The 21,157-nt window shown below is 39.7% G+C and overlaps 1 protein-coding gene across 1 annotated transcript in view; it reads right to left on the reverse strand.

Annotated features, from left to right (window-relative positions):
- LOC308063410 (macrophage mannose receptor 1-like) overlaps positions 1-10,612 on the reverse strand; it is a 38,461-nt gene extending 27,849 nt beyond the window's left edge. The window contains 8 exon segments of the mRNA XM_080386340.1: positions 298-455; positions 2,091-2,273; positions 3,126-3,260; positions 3,738-3,851; positions 4,775-4,933; positions 6,338-6,511; positions 7,624-8,025; positions 9,847-10,612. Coding sequence (XP_080242466.1) covers positions 298-455; positions 2,091-2,273; positions 3,126-3,260; positions 3,738-3,851; positions 4,775-4,933; positions 6,338-6,511; positions 7,624-8,025; positions 9,847-9,904 — 1,383 coding nt within the window. The 5' untranslated portion in view covers positions 9,905-10,612.
- Between the last annotated feature and the right edge of the window lie 10,545 nt (positions 10,613-21,157).

A 21,157-nucleotide genomic window follows, 5' to 3' on the forward strand; every position in this document is an offset into this window, starting at 1 on the left:
ACTGCCAGAGGGGAAGGAGCAGAACATGCTCAAACTACAGTCAGAGACTTGTTTTATAGTCCTAATATATTCATCGGTGTCTTTCAGATGAACTTAGAGAAAATTTCATCTGTGATGCAGTAATACTTTCATTTTATTTTTTCTTACTTTTTTAATGAAAGTTCGTATTTAATCTCATACTTTGTCCCCACATCCCTTTTTCTGGCCCTAGCCAGTTGCTGAAATAGCAGGTTCATAATTCTTTTATTAAAACGTTAGTTTCAATATTAAAGTAAAACATACATTGAATAATTTTACCTGGCCCTTGATCAGTACACAATCTTCTGGCCTGTTGTTTGTGGTGGATGGCTCCCCCAGGTGCCATTTTGTGTATGTCACTGGTGTACCATCACTCCATTCAAAATACATTTGAACCTTATGATCGTTCAGCCCAATCCACAGCTTGTCTGTTGGCTCTGAAACATGGAACCACAGAATTAGAAAAGACCTCTTACGACACTGCATTCTTTTCACAGCACCCTCGAGCTCTAGAACATACAATCCCTTCCGTAAATTTATGAAACAAGATTATTCGCCGTGTTGCACGTTCATTTCATAAATCAATATTTTCACATAGATATTAGAATAAAGAAAGCATGTTTTGGAAAATTAGGCTGTAATGAAATGCCTGCACTGGATCAAAAAATTTTGCTTCCTTTCCTCATAGCAGTGGGAGAAGAGCAAATTACCAGCCTAATGCTACTACACTATGGTGGTATGATAGAACTGCATTAATAGATACTTTTTAGGTTCTGTTGCACTGGTCAGATTTTAAAATACTGTTTTAATCTAACTTGAAGTGTGAATGTTTCAAGTTTCTTTCAACAAAATAAAAAAGGAAAGAAACCCGCTAAGCCTAGCCTCTCAGCCCTACAACAATTTTTTAGGCAAGAAGTAAAATTGGAGTTTCAACAACATCCAAAACCAAAAAAAGGGGAAGGCTGTCAGCAGCCAGATCTAACTTTGAGGCTGGCTTTGCTCCAAGTTGAGGCTGGACCAAACGACCTCCAGGGTTCCTTCTGGCCTCAACCAGTGCACGATCCTACGGTTTTAGGCATTCTTAATACAAGGACAGCAAGGGAAATGAAAGGCAAATTTAGGCAGCATTCACAAACATGGGAAAGATAGATAGGGAAGGATGTTCTCAGTTTCTTCAGTAGTCACTAAGCTGGGGTACGATACCAAAATCAAAAATATAAGAATCCAAAAATATCTCCTTGTATAGTTGAACACTAAGCAGACAAATGACTCTTGCCGAAGAAAGAACTTTTCTGTCTTGAATATCTTTCACTTTTTCAGTAGTTAATTAAGAATTTTCAATACGTCTAAGCATGGAGTGGGGGGGAATGGAAAGGCAAATAGCTAACAAGAGTAAAAAGTAGCAACGCGTCTACAGACTCCTCATGTTTCTGCCAGGACATTAAAAAGGCCATGGTGAGACCTCACTGACATGCTAGATCCAATGACCTGTACTCACAGCTCTTTAGGCAACCCAGGCAATTCCACAGCTTGCTGCCTGGGAACCACCTTGAATAGCTCAGCTGATCTTTTCCACCTAGCAGTGTGGAGACCTAAACTTTTCTTTAGTAGGTTTCTTTCAACACTTCTGAAGAGACCTGTGAACTTACTGGTCTGGGTGCTGGTTAACCACAAGATGTGGAGAACTCATCATAAACCCATGCTGTAAGTTCCTCAAATGCACAGAAAGCAGTACAAATATGTTAGTCTTCAATAAAAACCGCTATTTCAAAGTGGAACTTACATTTCTTAATCCTTTCACTGAGAAAGCTTCTCACTGGGTTGACAGATGCCCTACCCTCATGCAAAACAAAGCACAAGTCAAGACAGTTAAGTAAATCTGCAAGTCCCAGCAGGGAAGGAGGCATCTGCTTTGAAGCAGAAAGGAAAGCACTGCACCAGCCTAATGCCTCTAGCTCCTTGCATGTCTCTGGCTGCAGTAGTTCATGTGAATACAATTCCTACATCTCAGTTCAGCAGGCTGGTGCTTCTTACATGCTGACAAAGGCAAAAGCCCCTCTGGAAACACTCACTGTACCCAAGCTGAGACAGTACAAAGCTGTGCTCCTCGAGGCTTTGGATGCTGGCCAGGTGACTCCCTTCCTTCTGACAAGAGGTCAAAGCTTCTTCCCATCCTTTGGTCTCCCTGAAGATCTTGTAGCAGTGATCTACATACGGTACCCAACCATCTGGACAAACAGCAGCCCCAAAGTCACCTAGGAACAAGTACCAATGGTTTAGAGGGGTTCAAATGTCATACAAGGCACATGAAACTGAAAATACTTTCACTTATTCTGTGCAAAAATTCTGAACTAAGAATTTTCTTTGCAAATTCTTATTATAAGGAAATGACACACACAAAACATAATAAACATAAATATGATTTTAAATCTGGTATTTTTTAGCTTGGAAAAGGAAAGTTTTTTAATACAAATGTTATTTAATACAAATTCTATCATTCTTAAATAGTCAAATGTCTGTAACAAATACAGTAATGTATCAATTTTAACAGCTTCTGTATTACTTAGTACTTACTTGTCAGATAAAAGAAATCAAAAATTATCTGCACCTACCAGGGAATGCTTATGAATTTTAAAAGGTAAGTATATTGAGAGAGTAAAACTCATCTAGACAGATTTAGAACTAGACGTATATATATATATGGAAACACCAACAGGAAAATCTTTATAAACTTAAAATATCTTATCTTTGCAATATATCGATCTTCAACCTTTGGCTTATTTTTATTAATGTCCCTCTTCCAAAAAGTAATTTTTGGCTTGTTCTCCCTTTTTGTGCTCCGTAGTGTGTGTATTCAAAGGAAAGACCTGACTAACAAAATATAGACAGGACAAGTTGGATGTCCTTTGCCTTTACCTGTTTCATTCTGTGTGTTGTGGGACTGGAAATCAGCCTAGAAAGGGTACAGTGGTTTTAAAAAAGCAAACCAACTACACAAGAAATAGTTGCTATTTCTAACATAATTATTCTGCTCACCCTTTCAACGTGAGTGCCGAGCAATTCAGGTAACAGCTTCTACTTGTAATTACCACCATTTATCAACATACCTGAGGGAGCCAAGGTAAAGTTTCTTTTCTTACAAATGTAACCAAGTTTCTGATCACATTCCCAATTTTGCCATTTAGCTTTTGTTTCAGGATTCAAAACCACACAGAGCTTTCCAGATTCTGGAGAGGGGCTTCCTTTGGGAAAGGTACAGAAAGAAAAAGTGAACTTTTCTGAAAGGCAAATAGAATGCTAAGGTCTAAAGTGCACAGGAGAAATCACTCCTGGCTGAAGTGAGAGCCCCAAAGATAACGTCTTTCCCAGCTTTGGCAACTGAGGTAAATCTCTGTTAGCAGGAATGTCTGTATGACATGTAGTATCATTTACGTGGATACGAACATCTAACCCCCTCATAGTACTGTTGCTAGAGACAAGAAATGCAAGACTGTATATTTTTGCGAAAGACAATATTGCTTTCAGAGTTAAAATATTTTTGCAATACAGAGATGTTTCTGGCTTATATGGCTATAGAAAAAAGGGTTTTCTAAAGCTAAAGCAAGTAAAGCTAAAATACGTACCTTGTGGCATATCTCGCTGATAACACAATCTGCTTTGCAGAATTTGAGGCACGTATATTTTTTTCTTTTGAAATACAGAATCAAAGGCACAGATACCTGGGGCCCAGTTTAAGTACTGGAACGGGCTGCCTCCAATCCACCCCCATCCACTCCTCAAGTCCAGTCTGTTGAGTCCAATCCACAGTGCAGAATCCGTACCTTCTGTTAACTCTAAGTAACCAAATAAAGATAAATGACTTTATAAACCACTTTTTTGTTTAGCAATAGTCACTAATAATGTCTCTAGGAGGACTTACAGTTCTTAAATATCTAACTACAAATATCTTTAGACACCGAGATATCTGATAAACTAACACACGCCGAAGCTTTGATTACTGTAAAAAGCAAACAAAAAACTCCTCTCTTACTCTGTCACCTAATGCAAAATGAGCACGGAGGAGGTGCCACAGAGTATATAAAAAATGAAAATGTTTCTGTAGAACAGACTAAATTCTGTATAACATTGAATTTATTTAGGTAGAAATATCGGTACAGTGTCAGTATAAACAATAATAATTAAGCTCTTAGAAGTTAAATTCATTAAAAATAACAGGAGAGAGTTTCTTCAGTACCATTCCTTCATCAATACATGGGTAAGTAGAGCCACAGTTTAGGATCTATGAATAACTGATATTTTTCAGTATGTCAAATGAATTCAAGAAATCAGATGCCAAACTGCATTTGACACAAAATATCTTTTAGCATAAAAATATCTCTTTTTCTCTTGTTTTCAATTTGCTTTAAAGGTTACTTTTGACCAAAAGGGAAACTTCCATTTTCAGAATATCTTTTTTATCTTAAAAAAAAAAAAAACAAAACAAAACACCAAACACAAACCAAACCCAAGGAATTTTTAATATAACATTTTTAAATAGTCAAACTGTTACACTTTCAGGGCACTGAAATGTGTTGAATTCTGTTTAAACTTGGCAATGATTTTGATATCAATTTGCAAATTCTAAAAGGTTTTGTTTAGTTACTTATGCATATTTAGTTCTATAGACATTAGCCAAAACCATACTAATTAGTCCTTAACTGTAATGATGGACTGAACAGATCCTGGATGTAAGTCAGCGTTTGCTTTACTTCCTCACCTTTAAGGTATATTTGCTCATGAATATCTGTAATACTCAATAATTCCGCATTTTGCTGCTGACAGCTCTCCCTGGCTTGATGCCATGTGAGAGCAGATTCAGAGTTTATTTGGTAATGGACATTTGTTAACAGATCTGTAGTCCAGGTGGTGTCTTTATCTGTGAAGAAAATAAATATTTTGGAAAGGATAGTAACTCAGCCACAGGAAAATGAGTTGCAGGTTCTTGTTATGCATGGCATTCTCATTGAATGTCACCTCTGCTGTTCTTTCAAGAGCACTGAAAATGTTGTGAGTGGGACAGAGAAGGACAAAGTCAAGGCTGTGGCAGAAATCCTAGGTGAAATCTATAAAAAGTTATGCAACATCTCCTCTTTCTGGACAGCGGTTCCCTCTGAGAGCTCAGCGAACCAGCTCTAGACCTGAATCTAGCATCAAAACAGTTGTCAGATAAATCTTCCCCTTGCAAAGACTTCTGGAAGTGCCTGTCACACAGCTTCAGGGCCCAGGCACTTCAATGGTGCTAAGCCACATTAGCTCCTCTTCTGACGACCTTTACATCTTTGGTCCGTTGAAGAACTGCACTTCCTCAATCAAGCACAATACAAAAATTGAATTAGATAGTTGAGTATTCCCAAAACTCAGTGTGAAGCTGGATTTTAGAAAGAACTAAGAGCTGGGACTGGCTTTCAAAAGCTTTGAAAATTATTCACTGATGCTATGTCACATGTCTTTCGGACTCAGTGTCCATTTCATCTTTGTAGGAACCTGGAAAGCATATTTGACGATGAAATTGAACCACACAAAAAGCACATTTTTAGTCAATTGGTGTAAAGGGGCATTTTAATAATAAAAGATGTAATGTTGAACAGGACCGACGGGGAGGAATATCAGGGAAAACTGAGAAGTGTCAGAAAGAGTCTTCAACACATAAAATGTAAAGCTCCCCTGTCAAGAACAAGGCCATAAAGGGAGATAGAGGGGAGAGTGACCACAGAAGTGGAAGGCAGTTTTCAGAAAGTGATTGAAGTTGTAGAGAAATGCCAGGGATGGAAGGCAGTTGTTAGAAGGGGTGGAAATACTGCTTCCCAGGCAATAGGAATAGGGCTTAATAGCATGGATAAAAAGGCACGTTCCACCTACGTAAAAAATATATTCACATGAGAATCACGCAGACTAAAATTTTTTCATCATTAATCTTCCTACAGCCCTCATTTTTGTGCCCACATCCATTGCAACAGAGGTCCTCAGAGAAGGGTTGTACAATGGTGACAGCACACATTCTGGCTGAGAAACAGCAAGGAGCTCAAAATTATCGTGCTGCTCAGCAACACCCCCACAACTAGTGGGAACCACATGCCAGATTACTCTTCAATCACAGTTTTCTCCACGTCTTCATGCAACATGTTGCTTCCTTGTGTAGAGAGCTGCAGAATGTGGCAATACAGCATATACTAAAATAGATTCTTGTAAACTATGCATTATTATAAAGATATTAATGATCTGCTAGTGCTGGTTTGCCAATACCACACTGAGGGGAACTGCGTGGAAACAGGTAACTTACCTTTTGATGGGCAAAATCCGTATCGCTGGTCCGTGTCATAGTCTGCAGTGGTTGCACACCAGAGCCAGCCGTCCGACCGGCCAGCTGCCGTGCACTCGGCGTACCATTGCTTATTGTACATGAAAGGGAACACACAGGGGGCCCCGAAAGCATTTCCTAGCAGTGTAAAGGTCTCTGAGAAGGCAAAATGATATAGTATGGAACATAATAAGTGAATGTAAACTGTGAAAAATGTGAAGCCGGTGCTAGTGGCTGAACTGCAGCTCAAGTGTTTTCCATGTTACCTTTCCCATAACAACAACAAAACTCATTTCAACACTTTTCCAGACTGAACTTGCTGACACATGTTTTAGAGCAGTGCTGTTCTGATGTAAAGTAATATTTCACAGGTGAGTGTAGATTTTTGTTCTGACCAAGGTGCTTTTACAAACTTACTAAGACCCCAGAGCTCTAACCTGAGATACTACTGTTTCAAACAGTGTTAAGATTTTATATAAAAGGTGTAAGAGGAGGAACCAATATTTAGAAGTCCTACTTCCTGGAGAAAGTAAGCATCACTTTAGACAATCCATCTCTGGTTTTAAGTATCTCACATGCAGTGGAGCAGCTCCCACATGCAAGGCTCGGAGTTTAATTCTTCAAATATCCTGTCAGGTGTTTTTTAGAAAGTCCATTCTGAACGTGGGAAAGCCCTTCAGAACAATCAGACTTCAGCTAATCATAAAAAGATAATGGCACTGGTAATTGTCATTATTCTGTGAGCATCCTCATCTGCTGAAATGAAAGCCACACCTCCTCCACCTGCACTGGTACTTCCAGCCCTTTCTCAGCTCACCCATATTGTGCTTCTTTCTTGAGGATGTAATTTCATTTCCATGCTGCTGTATAAGAAACTTGTAAGAGTTTACACTCTCTATTAATGATGTAGTGACACAATATGGTGGCCAATAGTGACTTTAGAGAATACTCATATGTCGTCTGAGTATTTATATACTAACGTATATTATACATTTAGAAAACATAGAGAGTATATGTAATACTTATACTACTTGTAACACTAACATACTATAATGTCTGTACTAATATAGCATGTATTATTTATATATATGTTATATAATACATACTTGTCCATAAATATTATGTTAAAATCAAGGCTAACTCCCTCAGTACACTGATTTTATAAAACTCTGATGATCACTGAAGGAATCAGAACAGTCAAAGATCCAAAACACACTAATACTCACAAACAAGTTAGTGCAAAGGGTGAAAGAATCAGTTTTCTGTACCTTCATATCCCTGGGAACATAAAACATCCACAGCCCCGTAGATCTTCCACTTACTCTTTGCACTCAGCCCCTTCTTCAACAAAACATTATCATATTCTTCATTGCCAGGACTGAAAAACAAATCTTCTCCTTGGATTGCAAGGACGCTTTCATTTCTGCATTCCCACCACTGGAGCCCACTCGTTTGATTACATGGATACAGGGTGATCAAGGCCCGATCCTTCTTTGATGGCACCCCCAGGCATAGGTTCAGTTTCACGCTCATAAGCTGATGATCAGTGATCCACCTGAATTTTTGTGATTCATTGTCTTGATTGCAAGCGGCAGTTCTAACTGACTGTGTGATAGATGCCTGAAGGCAGAGCTTGTTGACTTTATTATACATTAAAAATGTTTCAGTATCTGTAAAACAAAACAATGCATAACAAATGATGAATATAGAATATGCGTATAACGCGTGTGTGACATGATTCTGCTTCCCATTCACATGAACAGGGAGTCACTGCATTCATATCAAATAAAAATATGATGTTTTGGAACAGACTCAAGTGCAACATGAGTTTTGCTGATTAAAAAGCAGTAAGGTAGACAATAGAGTATGTAATTCATTATAATATGTCACCATACTGTGGATTAGTAGCAGTCGGCAGCCATCAGCAGAGCTGAACACAGCTTGTTGGTTACATCAGTCACACTGATTCCCTCAGTCACACTGTTATTACCATTACTCTCTTTCCATCTATCCCCAGATACATGGCCTTGTAGACCTCTGACCTCTACAAACTTCCTTCACCCTTACAGATCTCCTATTGGGGTCACAGCTGTCTTTGCCAAGCCATTTGTCCCCCCACTCCCAAATCCACATTGCCTTTCCTTCTCACTGGGTCTCACAGCCAGTACTCTGGGCTCATTGGCCTTGCTGACCTACAAGACCTGCAGTAGCTATTGTGAGCCGTTGCAGTATAAAACTAGGAATTACATTGGGAAACCAATCACTAGCACTGGGGAGCAGTGGCATCCGACCACCGCCTGACAATGTGGAAAGGCTGGTGGAAGTTAGAAGGTCCATATGTACCAGAAACTGAGTCACTAACTCTCCAGGTAGTTTCTGCGATCATGTCTGCAGAGCTGGCTCCAATGTAAAGAAGCAGCAGCTGAGCTTATATGAGTCCTATAACGAGTTTATTAGTAGCAGTAGTGCATCACGTGCTCTGCCCCTTTGCAGTGTGCCTTGTGACCCACCTAGCTGTATTGCCTTCCAACGCCTGTGGGATTCATAACCAGTTTTGGTCCCTGATACATCTTTTGCTTGGTGGGCATCATATATAATTAAAATGTACTTTAAAACCTAAAGACTTTTCATTTGAAAGCCTGTAAAAAAAATTGAATCAATTTAGTTGCTAATATACAGTATACTGAAAAAAAATTTTTTCTGGCCTGCAGTGATACCGTAGGCAATTAAAAAAACCCAAACGACCCCATACTCTGAGGCAATCTGTAGCAGTTTTACTCAGGAGTTTCAAAGCTAAAAGGATTTAACATTACAGTCTCCAGAAGCCATCTGTTTAACACTAAATTGAAGTGCAGCTAAAGAGACGGCAGTAATATTATCACCGCAATTCTACAATAACTTTCCTAAACTTAATCCAACTTTATTTCAAAAAATTTACTTCATGTATTTTATCAATTCTGGTGAATTCAGTGACTGTTCAAAACAGTGAATTAAAATAACCTTTTTATAAGCACTAAGTCTCTCTGAATTGCACAGCCATCATATGGGAATACCTTTATGTCCTACAAGTAATTCCACATTTCACCACTCCTGAAGTTTTTCCTGCCTGATTTTGCTAACCATTACTCAGACACCAACAGCTCAAAAATCAAAACACAGAAGAATAAAGCAAAATGGGAGGAAAAAAAATTAAATATATCTCATTATTTTCTTAGGTCTAATCTTCTGGGGTTATTGAAATGATAGTGCCACTATAAATTAATAAAGCCATTAAGAATTCAGTCTTTGCTTCCTTCTCTATTCATTTTTTTTCTTCTGTTAGACCCTGCCCTTGCCTCTTGCCCGCCTCCAAGAGGCTCCCTTTCTATATGTCCCAAACTAATAATGTACATATAGGCACTGCCACAGAACCATAAATCACCCAGAAATGCCAGAGGACATGCAAGCACTTTCACAGACACCTTTGTAGGAGGCAAGCGAGAGGCACTTACCCGCCAGCTGCAAAGTGCTGTGAACAAGAGAAAGAACAAACAACAACCCAGAGAACATAACTGTAAATGCTGTTTTGTTTTCTTCCCGTCACCCAAAGCTGAATGATGAGAGTTGCTGGTGATCAAGTGCTGCTGAAGAGAGGACAGTGCCCAGTCCTCCTCACTTGCAAAGGCTGGCTGGTTGGTTAGAAAGCGTCGAATGCTAAATAAGGAAATATTCTGTCACATGCCACATTTAAAAAAACCAACAACCCAAACAAGACAACACAGCACAAATTTTGCCTTTGAAAAAGAATGAAGTCTCACTGAGGGCAAACCAAGCTGCCTTGGGAAAGCCCGTGATACACAGAAGGTTATATCCCAATACTTCCCTCCTGTCTTTCCTGACTAGACATCAGGGAAGCTCATGGGATCCATCAACAGGGAAATACCAAAGACGGAAATTCAGCTTCAACTTTTAAATCTTACACTTTAATTACACAGTGAAAAAATACATCAGGAAAACACGTCAGTCTCGTATTTCCATGTGTGAGATGAGACGGGATTGAATTTTAGAGGATTTAAGTGAAATTCATCCTGCAGGACACTAAAAAAAAATTCTTCCTTTCTAAATGCCATTGCCATGGTCCTACCAACCTTCATTTCTGCATAAATACAGCACCCAAACCAGCACCAAAAGCTACCTGAAAAATAGCTCACATTCAAAACAACCCCTGTTTTTCTTGTGAAGTAGGTCAGTCTTGTCAAACAGTCATACCCAGAGCAGGCCACACTCACTCAGATCACAGCACAAGCACTCAGGAGGTTGGTTTCCAAATGTGTAGGTGGACACCTGGAAGAAACAGCACTCCTTTCCCAACCACTATAGGCTGTCCCTATAACTGCATACAGGCCTGACTTTATCACAGTAGATTTTTGCAGTGGAAATATTTTGTTTTGTTTAGAAAAACTGCTAAATGGAAAAAAAATATGTGAAAATACTATTTGAAGCGTAGTAGCATATTTGTTCAGCTCCTGTAGCAAAAATGGGATAGCAAGGAAATTTGGCATCATCTCCTGTGTGTTGCCAAGATGATTGCATTTCCAAAGTACAGAACTTGTTCCTACGTGGCTGCTCAGCAGAAAGACAATTCAAAAGAGAGAGTTAGTTCCCTCAGAAAGTTTACAGGATTAAAATAAAAAGGAGAAATTGAATTGTGAAAGAAGAAATTAAAGGACATGCTAGGTACAGATGTTAGGAAGTTACGGGCAAAGTTAACTGAATTTTCTTTTTCAGATGATGACAAAATATACTAACAATGATAAAGCCAATGTTTTCTGGAAAAGACATTTCTAAAACTTTTTTTTTTAAACGTAAGTCTCTTAGGTGCTGATGATCTTGCTTAGAAAGAGAAAAAAATTTCTTTGGCCGCAACTGATTTATCTTAAACTGACCGCATTTCCTTACAGCATGTGGTCTATTTATATGAAAGATACATTGTCATTTATATTGTCAGGAGTTTTAACAGCCTTGCTTTATTCTGGAGCTCATACAGCACAAGGCCAAAAGGAATTCCACTTCCTTCTCAGTTGGACATTGTGCAAAAACAAAGAAGCAAAAAGGGGATCGTGCCCTCACCCTCCACTGCTCCTCCATCCACACCAGAGCCAGCTGCAGCCTGGCAGTGAAGCAAACGCTGGCTCGTGAAGAAAAAAAACAAGCATTTACAGGAACCCCTTCAGCCAGGATGCAGACCAGTTTTAGGGCTAAAAATCTGAACAGCTGGTACTGTGTTCTTGATGCTCCAAAAACACCGTGCACACTTGCACCTTTCCTCACATGGCCAGCCCCGTGAATTATGGGGTGCTGTGCTAGTTCCTTAGAAAGGGGTGGCTGCTCAAGGCTTCAAAGTCCCCGAGGGCAGCCTTCAAGGAAGAGCAAAGCCAGAAGAGCAAACTTCAATACATCCCCTGCACCTGATGCCGCCTGATCACTGTGAGACACCAGACACATACCTCAGGGAGCACCAGGCAGGAGGTGGCACCGTGTTCTTGCTCCTTTGCGCTTCAGAAATCTGACAATGTCAGGAGCTTCCATCCCACCACTGCTCAGGGGTGTACCCCCTGCAAACTGCACCTAGCGACAAAGCGCAGGTGGGCCAGTCCCCACCTAGCTCAGAGGCTGGGCTAAAGCAAAGTTGTTTTCCCTAGCATGAATTTAGCCACTTCTCTGTTACTTCAAATTCAATTGTTAGACCTACTTCCTAAATACTGACCTGATACAGAAATTACCAATACTGTAAAAGTTGACTTATTAAGGATTCCTTGGAAGTCCTACCAAGTTCATTGAACTTCTACTCACTCAAAGATTAAGGGAAGAGCTGTGCAGTATCGATAGCACCCTATACCTTAGCCCATCCGATGAGACTAAATGAATAGCAGGTGGGAAGTAACGTGGTGGTTGCTCTGGAGGTGGTAATTTGCCAATTACTGACACCAGGTGTTCATAGGTGGCTACAGTGACATAAAAAAAAAAAAAAAACCCGTAAAGTACTTTGGGGCTCTTCAAGAGTAAAGATTGTTTGGGATCTGCTCTGCTGGAAAAGCCATCCCCACTAGGGTAAGTGTCCCCATGCACCTAGCCACAGTGGTTGAGAGCTGTTGATGTGCTCCTGCATGTCCAGACCAGTCCCAGCTGTTGAGGGCTGATTGCAAAGGGGTTGCTCTCACGGGTTTTAGCATTAATTGTTCTTACTGTGCAAAATGTAGTTGAATGTTTTGATACAGGAGTGAAATGAGCCTGCTGGGTTTTTTTGGTCAGTTTCTAGCAAGGGGGATAGGTACTGCCTGTTATCCTTTGCAACCTTTCTCATTCAGACTGATAAAGGCATCAGTTTAAGCTGTTCTGTTTATCTAAAGTTCAAACAATAAAATCCACGCAGGTTAAAAGAAGAATGAACTTGGAGAAACATATTCTGGGACTGAAAATACTGTGGCTATTGCATTAGTTTGATTGACTTTTGTATATAATTAAGTGAAAACAACCACAAAGCATGGAGTAGCTAAGCAGAAAGACGGTTTCATCGTGAAAGGGAGAATGAAAAGATTTTGTTGGGGAAAACTGTTTTAACATTGTTTGAGAAAGGAGATTGGTTTTTTTATTAACCTTTTTTAAAGAATGAGAATTTAGATGCATTCCTTGTGAAGAAATGATATTGCATAAATAAGTAGTTACCAAAGAGTCTCTCAGAAGATCATACTTATGATGTCCTCATATCTTAAGTCCATTATGTGCTGCCGGAGTCTGTAAGTACAGGTACTACTATATTGTGTTTCTGTGGCAGGGTTTTGGCAGTGGGAGTGCTACAGGAGTGGTTTCTATAAGAAATTGCTGGAAGCCTCCCCTGTGTCTGATAGAGCCGATGCCAGCCAGCTCTGAGACTGACACGCTGCTGGCCCAGGCTGAGCCCATCAGTGACAGTAGTAGTACCTCTAGGATAATGTACTTTAAGAAGGGTACGTGTCACAGCTGCAGGCGTTGCCTAGCCCTGCCTGATGACCCAAGAGCATTTGAACCTCAATGTTTTGGCTGAGGTACAGCAGAGCAAGGTATGCTCCATAACTGCTGATTTACTGATACATTAATCACTTTTTGTACTACCTTTTAACTGCTTCTCATTAACTGATGCTCAGTAATCACTGGAAATAATCAACATGTATCTTTGGACTATTGTTCAAATAATGGGTTGTGTAAGGAAAAAACAGCACTAGTCCAGACATACTTCCTGGGTAACAGTATATAGTTATAAAAATAACGGGAAAAGTGCCTGTTCTTTATATTATCTCTATGACAAGTCATTGTTTTCTTCCTTTGCTTTATCACTGTTTCCTTCCTTATAAAAAAAACCCCATATACCACTTTGCAGAAAGAAATGTTTCAAAGTATTTTCCACAGGCTAATACTTCAAGGAGTGTCTGGATGATGTTCTTGATCATATAGTTCAGTGTTAGGTAGCCCTGTGAGGAGCAGGGAGTTGGACTCAATAATTGTTATGGATCCATTCCAACTTGAGATACTCTATAACTTTCTACACCTTTTAAATCCCTTTATTTTAATTTCCTACTATATCTAAATGCAGCATTTGACTTGAATATTTAGGAGAAGTATACTGAAGCAAAAAGGTGACAGAAAATATATTTGACTGTTTTCTTCCCCCACTACCTGTGGGTTGGTGAGGTCCAGAACACGATTTTAAATATGGGTAACGGTAACAAGGGTATGTGAAAAATGTCACATCTGAAAAATGTCCTAATGCAAGGCCCTCAACACCAATTCACGGCCTGACCTGCCTGTCGGTCTCTAGTGGGGTGGGAGGTATGTAGTAACAGAAGTTTCTTTACATCAGCTGGCAAGAAAGACTGTGTAGTTCTTCCCCTCCTTATGCACTTTCCAACTACAATTGTATCAAACCTGTTTTCTGAAAGAGGAAGGAAACTTCATAATTAACAGCACAGAAGGAGATGGAGAATGCAGATATTCACAGGGACTGTTACCAAAGAAATTTCTTGACTACAAAACTATAAAAAGAACCATAGGGCTTGGTTTCTTCTTTTTTTCTAGGAAGTTATATGCAGTAGTTCAAATAAAAAGTAAAAGGAGCTCTTTGAACAGCTCTCGGGGCTGGCTTTAATCTGATTTTTCCCAGATTTCTCTGTTACAAAGGGAATCTAAAGCTATTATGGCTCTTCCAGGTGTAGTCTGAGGATTGCACTATCAATGCAATGCAATCTGTTTTTCCTTTATTTCTTTTTGGGGCTTGAATTAGTAACTCTGGGAGCAGAAAGCAGTTTTCCTAAGACTCAATCATCAGTTCAGTTTACCTGCTTCTCACATCTGCATAATCCTGAAGCTATCGCCTTACTTAGCCTGAACATGCCCTGGGCACACTACTTCGGTCATGCCATTTGTGCAGAATTGCCCGTTTTGGAGAGAAAAGTATCTATCCATTGCCTAATGTAATCCTTATTTACACAGTCAGTCATCTGAGCTCCACTAATAGGCATGAAAAGAGCTACAAGGGTGATGGTCATGGTTAGGATTTATGATTCAGATCCTGTTTGTGGGGCAAGTTTTGTTTGTGCTGAGAATGCAGACCAGGCGTGCCGCAGGGAGCTGAGGCCAGGGCCCCAGGGCCGCTTTATACAGCCACCAGCCATGGCCATGCAGTTACCATCTCCCTCTTGCCTCTTCTCTCTGACTCGCCTATTCCTTACTGCATGGACACAAAAAGGGGTGGAGAGCATCCTCACCTAAGGAAAGACAAGCACCACATTTAGGGAACTTTGAAGGGTTTAGATTCAAGTCCTTTTACCCACTTGGCATTTGACAAATATCTTGGCTGTTACAAACAAGACAGTCACTAATCTGCAGCCACTGCTAGCATCATGTAACCATCTTTAAAAAGACTTCAGTAGACCAGAGCACAAAGTGTTGAAGGCATCTAATGCTACTTGTTGAGTCCTGCCTCCTCAGGGAAGAGGTAAGCGCCTAGCATAAATGCACCAAGCTGTTTTGTGGGGTTATATATCCCAAGAAAAGTGTAGAGAGGGAGAAGCACCCATTGTACTGCTTAGCACTCTGCTAAAAATAAATCTGAGAAAAATTGAGAAAATTGAGGGGGGGAGGGGGGAAGCGATCAACCTGGGCATTTCGGATAGGAAGACTGGATTGCACTCACTAATGTCAACAGCCTGGGAATTATCTAATGTAAAAAAAGAAAAGAAAAAAAAAACCAACCCACCAGGTGCTCCTTTGCATTATTAACCAAAACCTAGCAATTTCTTCACTAAAGCATAGGTGGAGAAAGAGGAAACGGGAACTAGCAAAGCCGAATCTTGCCATTCCTGTCTCTGCCACTAATAAACATTAAGAAGATGGAAGAAGTGAAAAATAATTAAGAATGTAAGAACAAGCTTTACATAGAAACATCCATTGACAGACAGCTGTGAAATGAGCTGGTCATCTCCAGCCAGATTTCCATGGACTAAACCAGAATCTGTATGGCTAGTAAGAAAATCTTGCACTTCCCAAATCTGCACTGATTTTCAACATATCTGGACACAGAAAAAGCTAAAGTTTACTAGTTTTGTTCCCAGCTCTGCCTGCCCTTGTGCAAACCTATCAGGCCACCCTCCTTTCCAGTAAAACTATACATCCTCTAATTTTTACATCTGCACAAAAATGTTGGTGTTTTGAAGTCTGACTGACATGTAGAAAAATCTTTTCAGTTCCTCAGATAAAAGACCTTGTGTCACAATACATGGCATTAAAAACTGAGGGTGATCTGAACTACCTCTAGAAAGCTGGTAAGCCTTGGTTGAAACTTCAAATTCAAGTTACAGCCAGTTCCCAACTAAAGGACTATTCAAGGCCACATTCTCTGCAGCCGATGTCATGCTTTTTTTTTTTTTTCAGTTAACACTTATCTTTAAGTGTTTGTCTAAGTAGACACATCGTCCATCAAAGTATCTTTTTGTGGATGCTGTTCATATCACTCCATGTACAGAGTGCTCTTAGCTGAATTTACATATTTGTGAAGCCACTGTGCATTTGAAATAAGTTTGGGCTCCTGCCCACATTTTTAGTAATCTTGCTCTTTTTCTTGGTAGCATCGTGGTCTGTCAAACTTAAGTCTGTTCTGGACAGCTTCAGTGCAGAATAAATTTTCCTTATTTTATCACATGATGCTGTGTCACTGCATTCATGAGCTTAATTCGTAACCCCATATGTTATTTTCATCAACTATATATATATATTTTTTAAAGAAGATAAATTTGATTAGTCTTAACACTTAGAGACTGGCTGGAGTACTTGGTGAGTTTTATAATTCTCGGTAAATGCTGATGAAAGCTAGTCAGGGTTTGAGTGTATCAGAAAACAACAAACAGTATAAGAAAAAGGAGGAAACAAGGAATTATAAATCAGGCAAACTAACCTGAATTCCTGGAAAGGTAGTAGAAAAAATGGTAATATTTGTTAAACATGAGAGGATAACTAGACAGTAAGGAATCATAGTCCCTAAGGAAAGAGCAGTGATTAACAGTTTATGTTGAACTGGAAGGTGTGATGACAAGGGTTTTATGGAAGATTTAGTGCTATTCTGTATGTTAGCAGCTCAGGTAATGGCACAAGGTGTTCTTAATAAATTATCAACACTTGGCAAATGAACTTAAACAGTGCTCAGGAAGAGATGTTATTGCAGTTGTCTATCCTGTAAACAGATGAAGGCATGTGTCCTTCACCTGTGCCAGCGAGCACTTCCCAAAAGGGACTTCTAGGTCCAGTTCGGCACATCTGACGTTCGAGGGACCATTCCCGTGAAGCAGAAGCAGGTTGAACATAGCCACCGCCAGCCTCTTCTGGAGCAACCTAGAGCTTATTACTAGCTGGGATGCTCTAGCCTAGCTGTCCTGAGAAGCTGGCAACATTGCAAAGCACACTGACATTATTAGTATAGAAGCTTTGATTAAGCTGCCCAGGGGAGGAATGAAATAATCATCACTGTTGGAAACTATAGAAGGCTGTATCTGTCAGCAGCTGCTTAGCTTTATCCAACACTGCTTTTGGGCAGGACCTTTTCAGTTCCCGATTTCTATTGTGTATCTAATAAAAGGTTCCTGTTCACAGGATATATACAATTCTAAGATCTTTAACCTTTAAATTATGTCATGCCTTCTATTGTTTACTTCAGCATTAGAAGAAACCCCATTAGCACTTTTCTTTCGGTTGCATCCAGAACAAAAGAGAATATGTTCATTCAAACATGATTGAAATCTCTCCTAAATTCAAAATCAGATATTTTTTAAGCTTACAAATCTGAAGTGACACACTGTTTCGCAATATAGCTAGTGTGACATGAAGTGACATGTCCCAGTACAAGAGCATAACATGTCTGTGTACTGAAGCTTTTTAGACTGATTTGTATTATCAGACTTTGAAGTAAAATGCAATTATATCAGCTAAGACCTTTACACTTCCAGTATCACAACAGATTTGCACAGATGCTGTATGTTAGGAATTATAATTATTTTTGTAATTACCTGGCTGAACTTCACATTTTGAGTATTTCTGAGTGATCCTGCTCTTGTGTACAAACTAGAATGGCTGGATAACTTCTACACTCCATGTGCAGGATCATAATCTACTTTTCCTCCTGTACCAGGGGAAGCATCTTTGTGCTTTTCTGTCCTCTGTTGCTTCTGTCCCTTTGCACAGACAGGAATGATGTGAAGAAAGAGACTGGATCCACATGTACTCCTCCATGGCAATTTGCTTTTGCAGAGACCAGCAACTAATGGGCACTCACTGAGGGTCCCTGCACATCAGTCCCATCATGAGAGATTGAGTAAAACAGGGAACTGGCAAGAAATGTGTAAGTGTTAAGATACTAACAAAAAGCAGAGGCCTGACAGGTAGATAACAGTCTTGGAAGTGAATCTGATACTGAGGGACAGAAGATAAGTCACCACAGGATGACAAACAATGTGTACCCACAGACACTCAGAAATATGAAGAGGAGGAAAACATTGCTTTGAACTCCTGCCTCCTTACTTTTTCTCAGTTTATTTCTTTGGTTTGTTTGGTTGTTGGGTTTTTTTTCGTGATGACACTATAATTAATTTCCTGAGGACATGGGAGCTCAATTGCTTGGAACCTCACATCTGGTTTGGGCCCCGATTTGGAATACCAGCTGCAAGCTTTACAACCTACTGGAAGCACTCATTTAATTGACCATAGGAGTTGAACATATAGGAGCATCAGCCCAGCTTTCCAAGTGGGTTAATGTAGTAGTAATCATGGCCACAGGAAGCAATCCAAAGTATCCTGTCTGATACAGAACATTGTCCAAAGAAAGTGCCAGTGAACTGTAATGAATGGAGATACATGTATTTTGAAATTAATATTATTTTATAAGCATATAACTTCTCAGTTAAATTAAAAAAATGCCTGCATTAAACCATCGGTAGAAACTATGGATTTGACAGTGGTGCCAAAAAAAAAGCTAACCTTGTATTTGTGGTACCCTGTTGATGAGCCCTGAACTGTCTGGCTGTGAAGCCAGGCACAGCTTCACTGCCAAGCTGCTCTGAGCAAAATGTCATGCAGCAGATTGGGGAATCAAGTCTTGCACATCTGCAGCCTTGATAAAGACTCCACTCAGTGGTAAATAAAAGATTCTGCAGCTCTTAAGGGAAGCAGCGTGTTGGGAAGCTGCTTGCGGTCCCTGTGTCAGAGCCAGTGATCTGAGCTGGCCGAGCATCACCTCACTCCTGTCTGCAATCCAAAGCCTTGTGCCCAGGCTGATCTGCTTTACACAGTGAGACAGGTTCCATGTGAGCCATGCCCCCCAGACACCCCCAGTCTGGGTCTGGTGGGGCTCTGAATGCCCTGCCTGGTCTCAGCAGACCCAGAGCTGCAGCAAAGTCACTCCCTCGCTAACCAAGAGCAGGCCATGACTTCAATGGACAGACAGCTTTCCCTGAAACAGTACAGATCATAAGAATTTTTTAAAACATAGGGTAAGGAATTACTTTATTTTACTCTGAAATTGCTTACTTTTATCTCTGGCCCTGTTTCAGCAAGCGTTACCAGTGGCACAAGATCTTTAGCTCATTATCTACAGACAAATTCACAAAATGGGCTGGCTTTTCTAGCTATGTTTCCAGATTTCTGCCATTCTTATTCTTTATCAGTAACTATATTTATTACTCACACTGGCATGAATGTGTATGTTTCATTTCAGGTATTTTTACATATAAAAATATATGAGGAATATTTTCATGAATATTAGAAGAGGCCCCATCTTGTGCTTTCTGGGCACATACATTTTCTGATGAAGCCCAGACACTGGGGCACAGAGGGACAGCAGGAAACAGCCATAACTAAACCACAGCATGACGTTCGTAAAGAATGTGGCGTGACTGGATAGTGAAATGAAATGCAAACCTGAAGATTCATATGCAAGGAAAGATGGACCAGACAAAGTTTCCTTTAATGAAAGCAATAGTAAAGGATAATACACACAGAGAGCTACCACTGCTCTTCACTGAAAGGTATGAATTAACATTTTAGTTGTCTGAACTAAACAAAATATTCTACCATTGGGCTACTTACAAAAAGAGAAGTATATTTGTTCTCAGAGATGCTTTCTTTTAGATAGAAATCATCAGTTGAAAAACCATGAGCAAGCCATGTTGGCATGAGAGCAGGTATTAAGCAGGTTTATAGAATATCTTTTAAATTGGAGAAAAAAAAAAACCCAACAACCCAATATGTCTCTTCAAGGACACCAGATCTCTCTCTTCTGATGCACAGACCACTAAACATCTTTCCATATTTTGACACCATGTAAGTTATGCTACACTGCCCTAAGATGTTCATTCTGTGGGGCATTTAGTAAGATGAATTTGTCAGAAAAGAAATTAACTTTTTCTATGGTTAGAAAAACACAGCAAAGAGTATTCCTGTTGGAAATTGTCTTGATATGTGCTAAGTATCAGAACATCTGAAGGGATTTAATAGGAAGAAAAAAGAAGTAAGCATGCTGAAGAAATACTGTATACCAGTACTGACCACAGAATTAAAATGGTTTACACTGGAAGAGACCTCTGGAGGTCATCTGGTTGAACCCCTTGCTCAAAGCAGGGCCTCAAAGCTACATACTGTCACAAAGGTTGCTCAGGACCTTTTTCAGCTGAGTTTTGAGTATTTCCACAACTAAGAATGACATTTCTATTGAAAAATTTATGTATGTTGACAGACTGAAGTGTAAGAACAGCCAGAAATAGTTTACAAAATTCACTCTGAATGACACTTCAACTGTTTGAACTATGAAACACCATATGAATAATTGAGCAAAAACCCCACTGTATGAATATTTGGAGTGAGTTTTTAAACTTTTAGAATCTTAACATTTAAAACTTTTGGAAGTGAAATGATTCTAGTATTCACTGCAATTTCATTATAAAAGTGCAGAAGCAGAAACAGAAAATATTTAGAGGAAGGCAATTCATAGAATGTGCTTTCTCTTGTGATTCTTTAGCTGAGTGCAAATAGCTTTCATGCAAAATTTAAGGATTTCCTTCCTTTTTGTCTTACTTCCAGCTTCCTCATTTATTTAAAAACCCTTCCCTACTTTGTGTCACTATGCTAAGTTTTTATATCATTAAATTTCACATCTTCAGTAAGGTTTTAGTAGCATAATCGATTCCCTTTCATGTTTAATCTGAGAATGAACAGCTCCACTGTTACATGCACTAAATGTATCTGCTT

The sequence above is a fragment of the Falco punctatus genome, assembly GCF_963210335.1.
Source record: "Falco punctatus genome assembly, chromosome: 4".
Classification (NCBI taxonomy): domain Eukaryota; kingdom Metazoa; phylum Chordata; class Aves; order Falconiformes; family Falconidae; genus Falco; species Falco punctatus.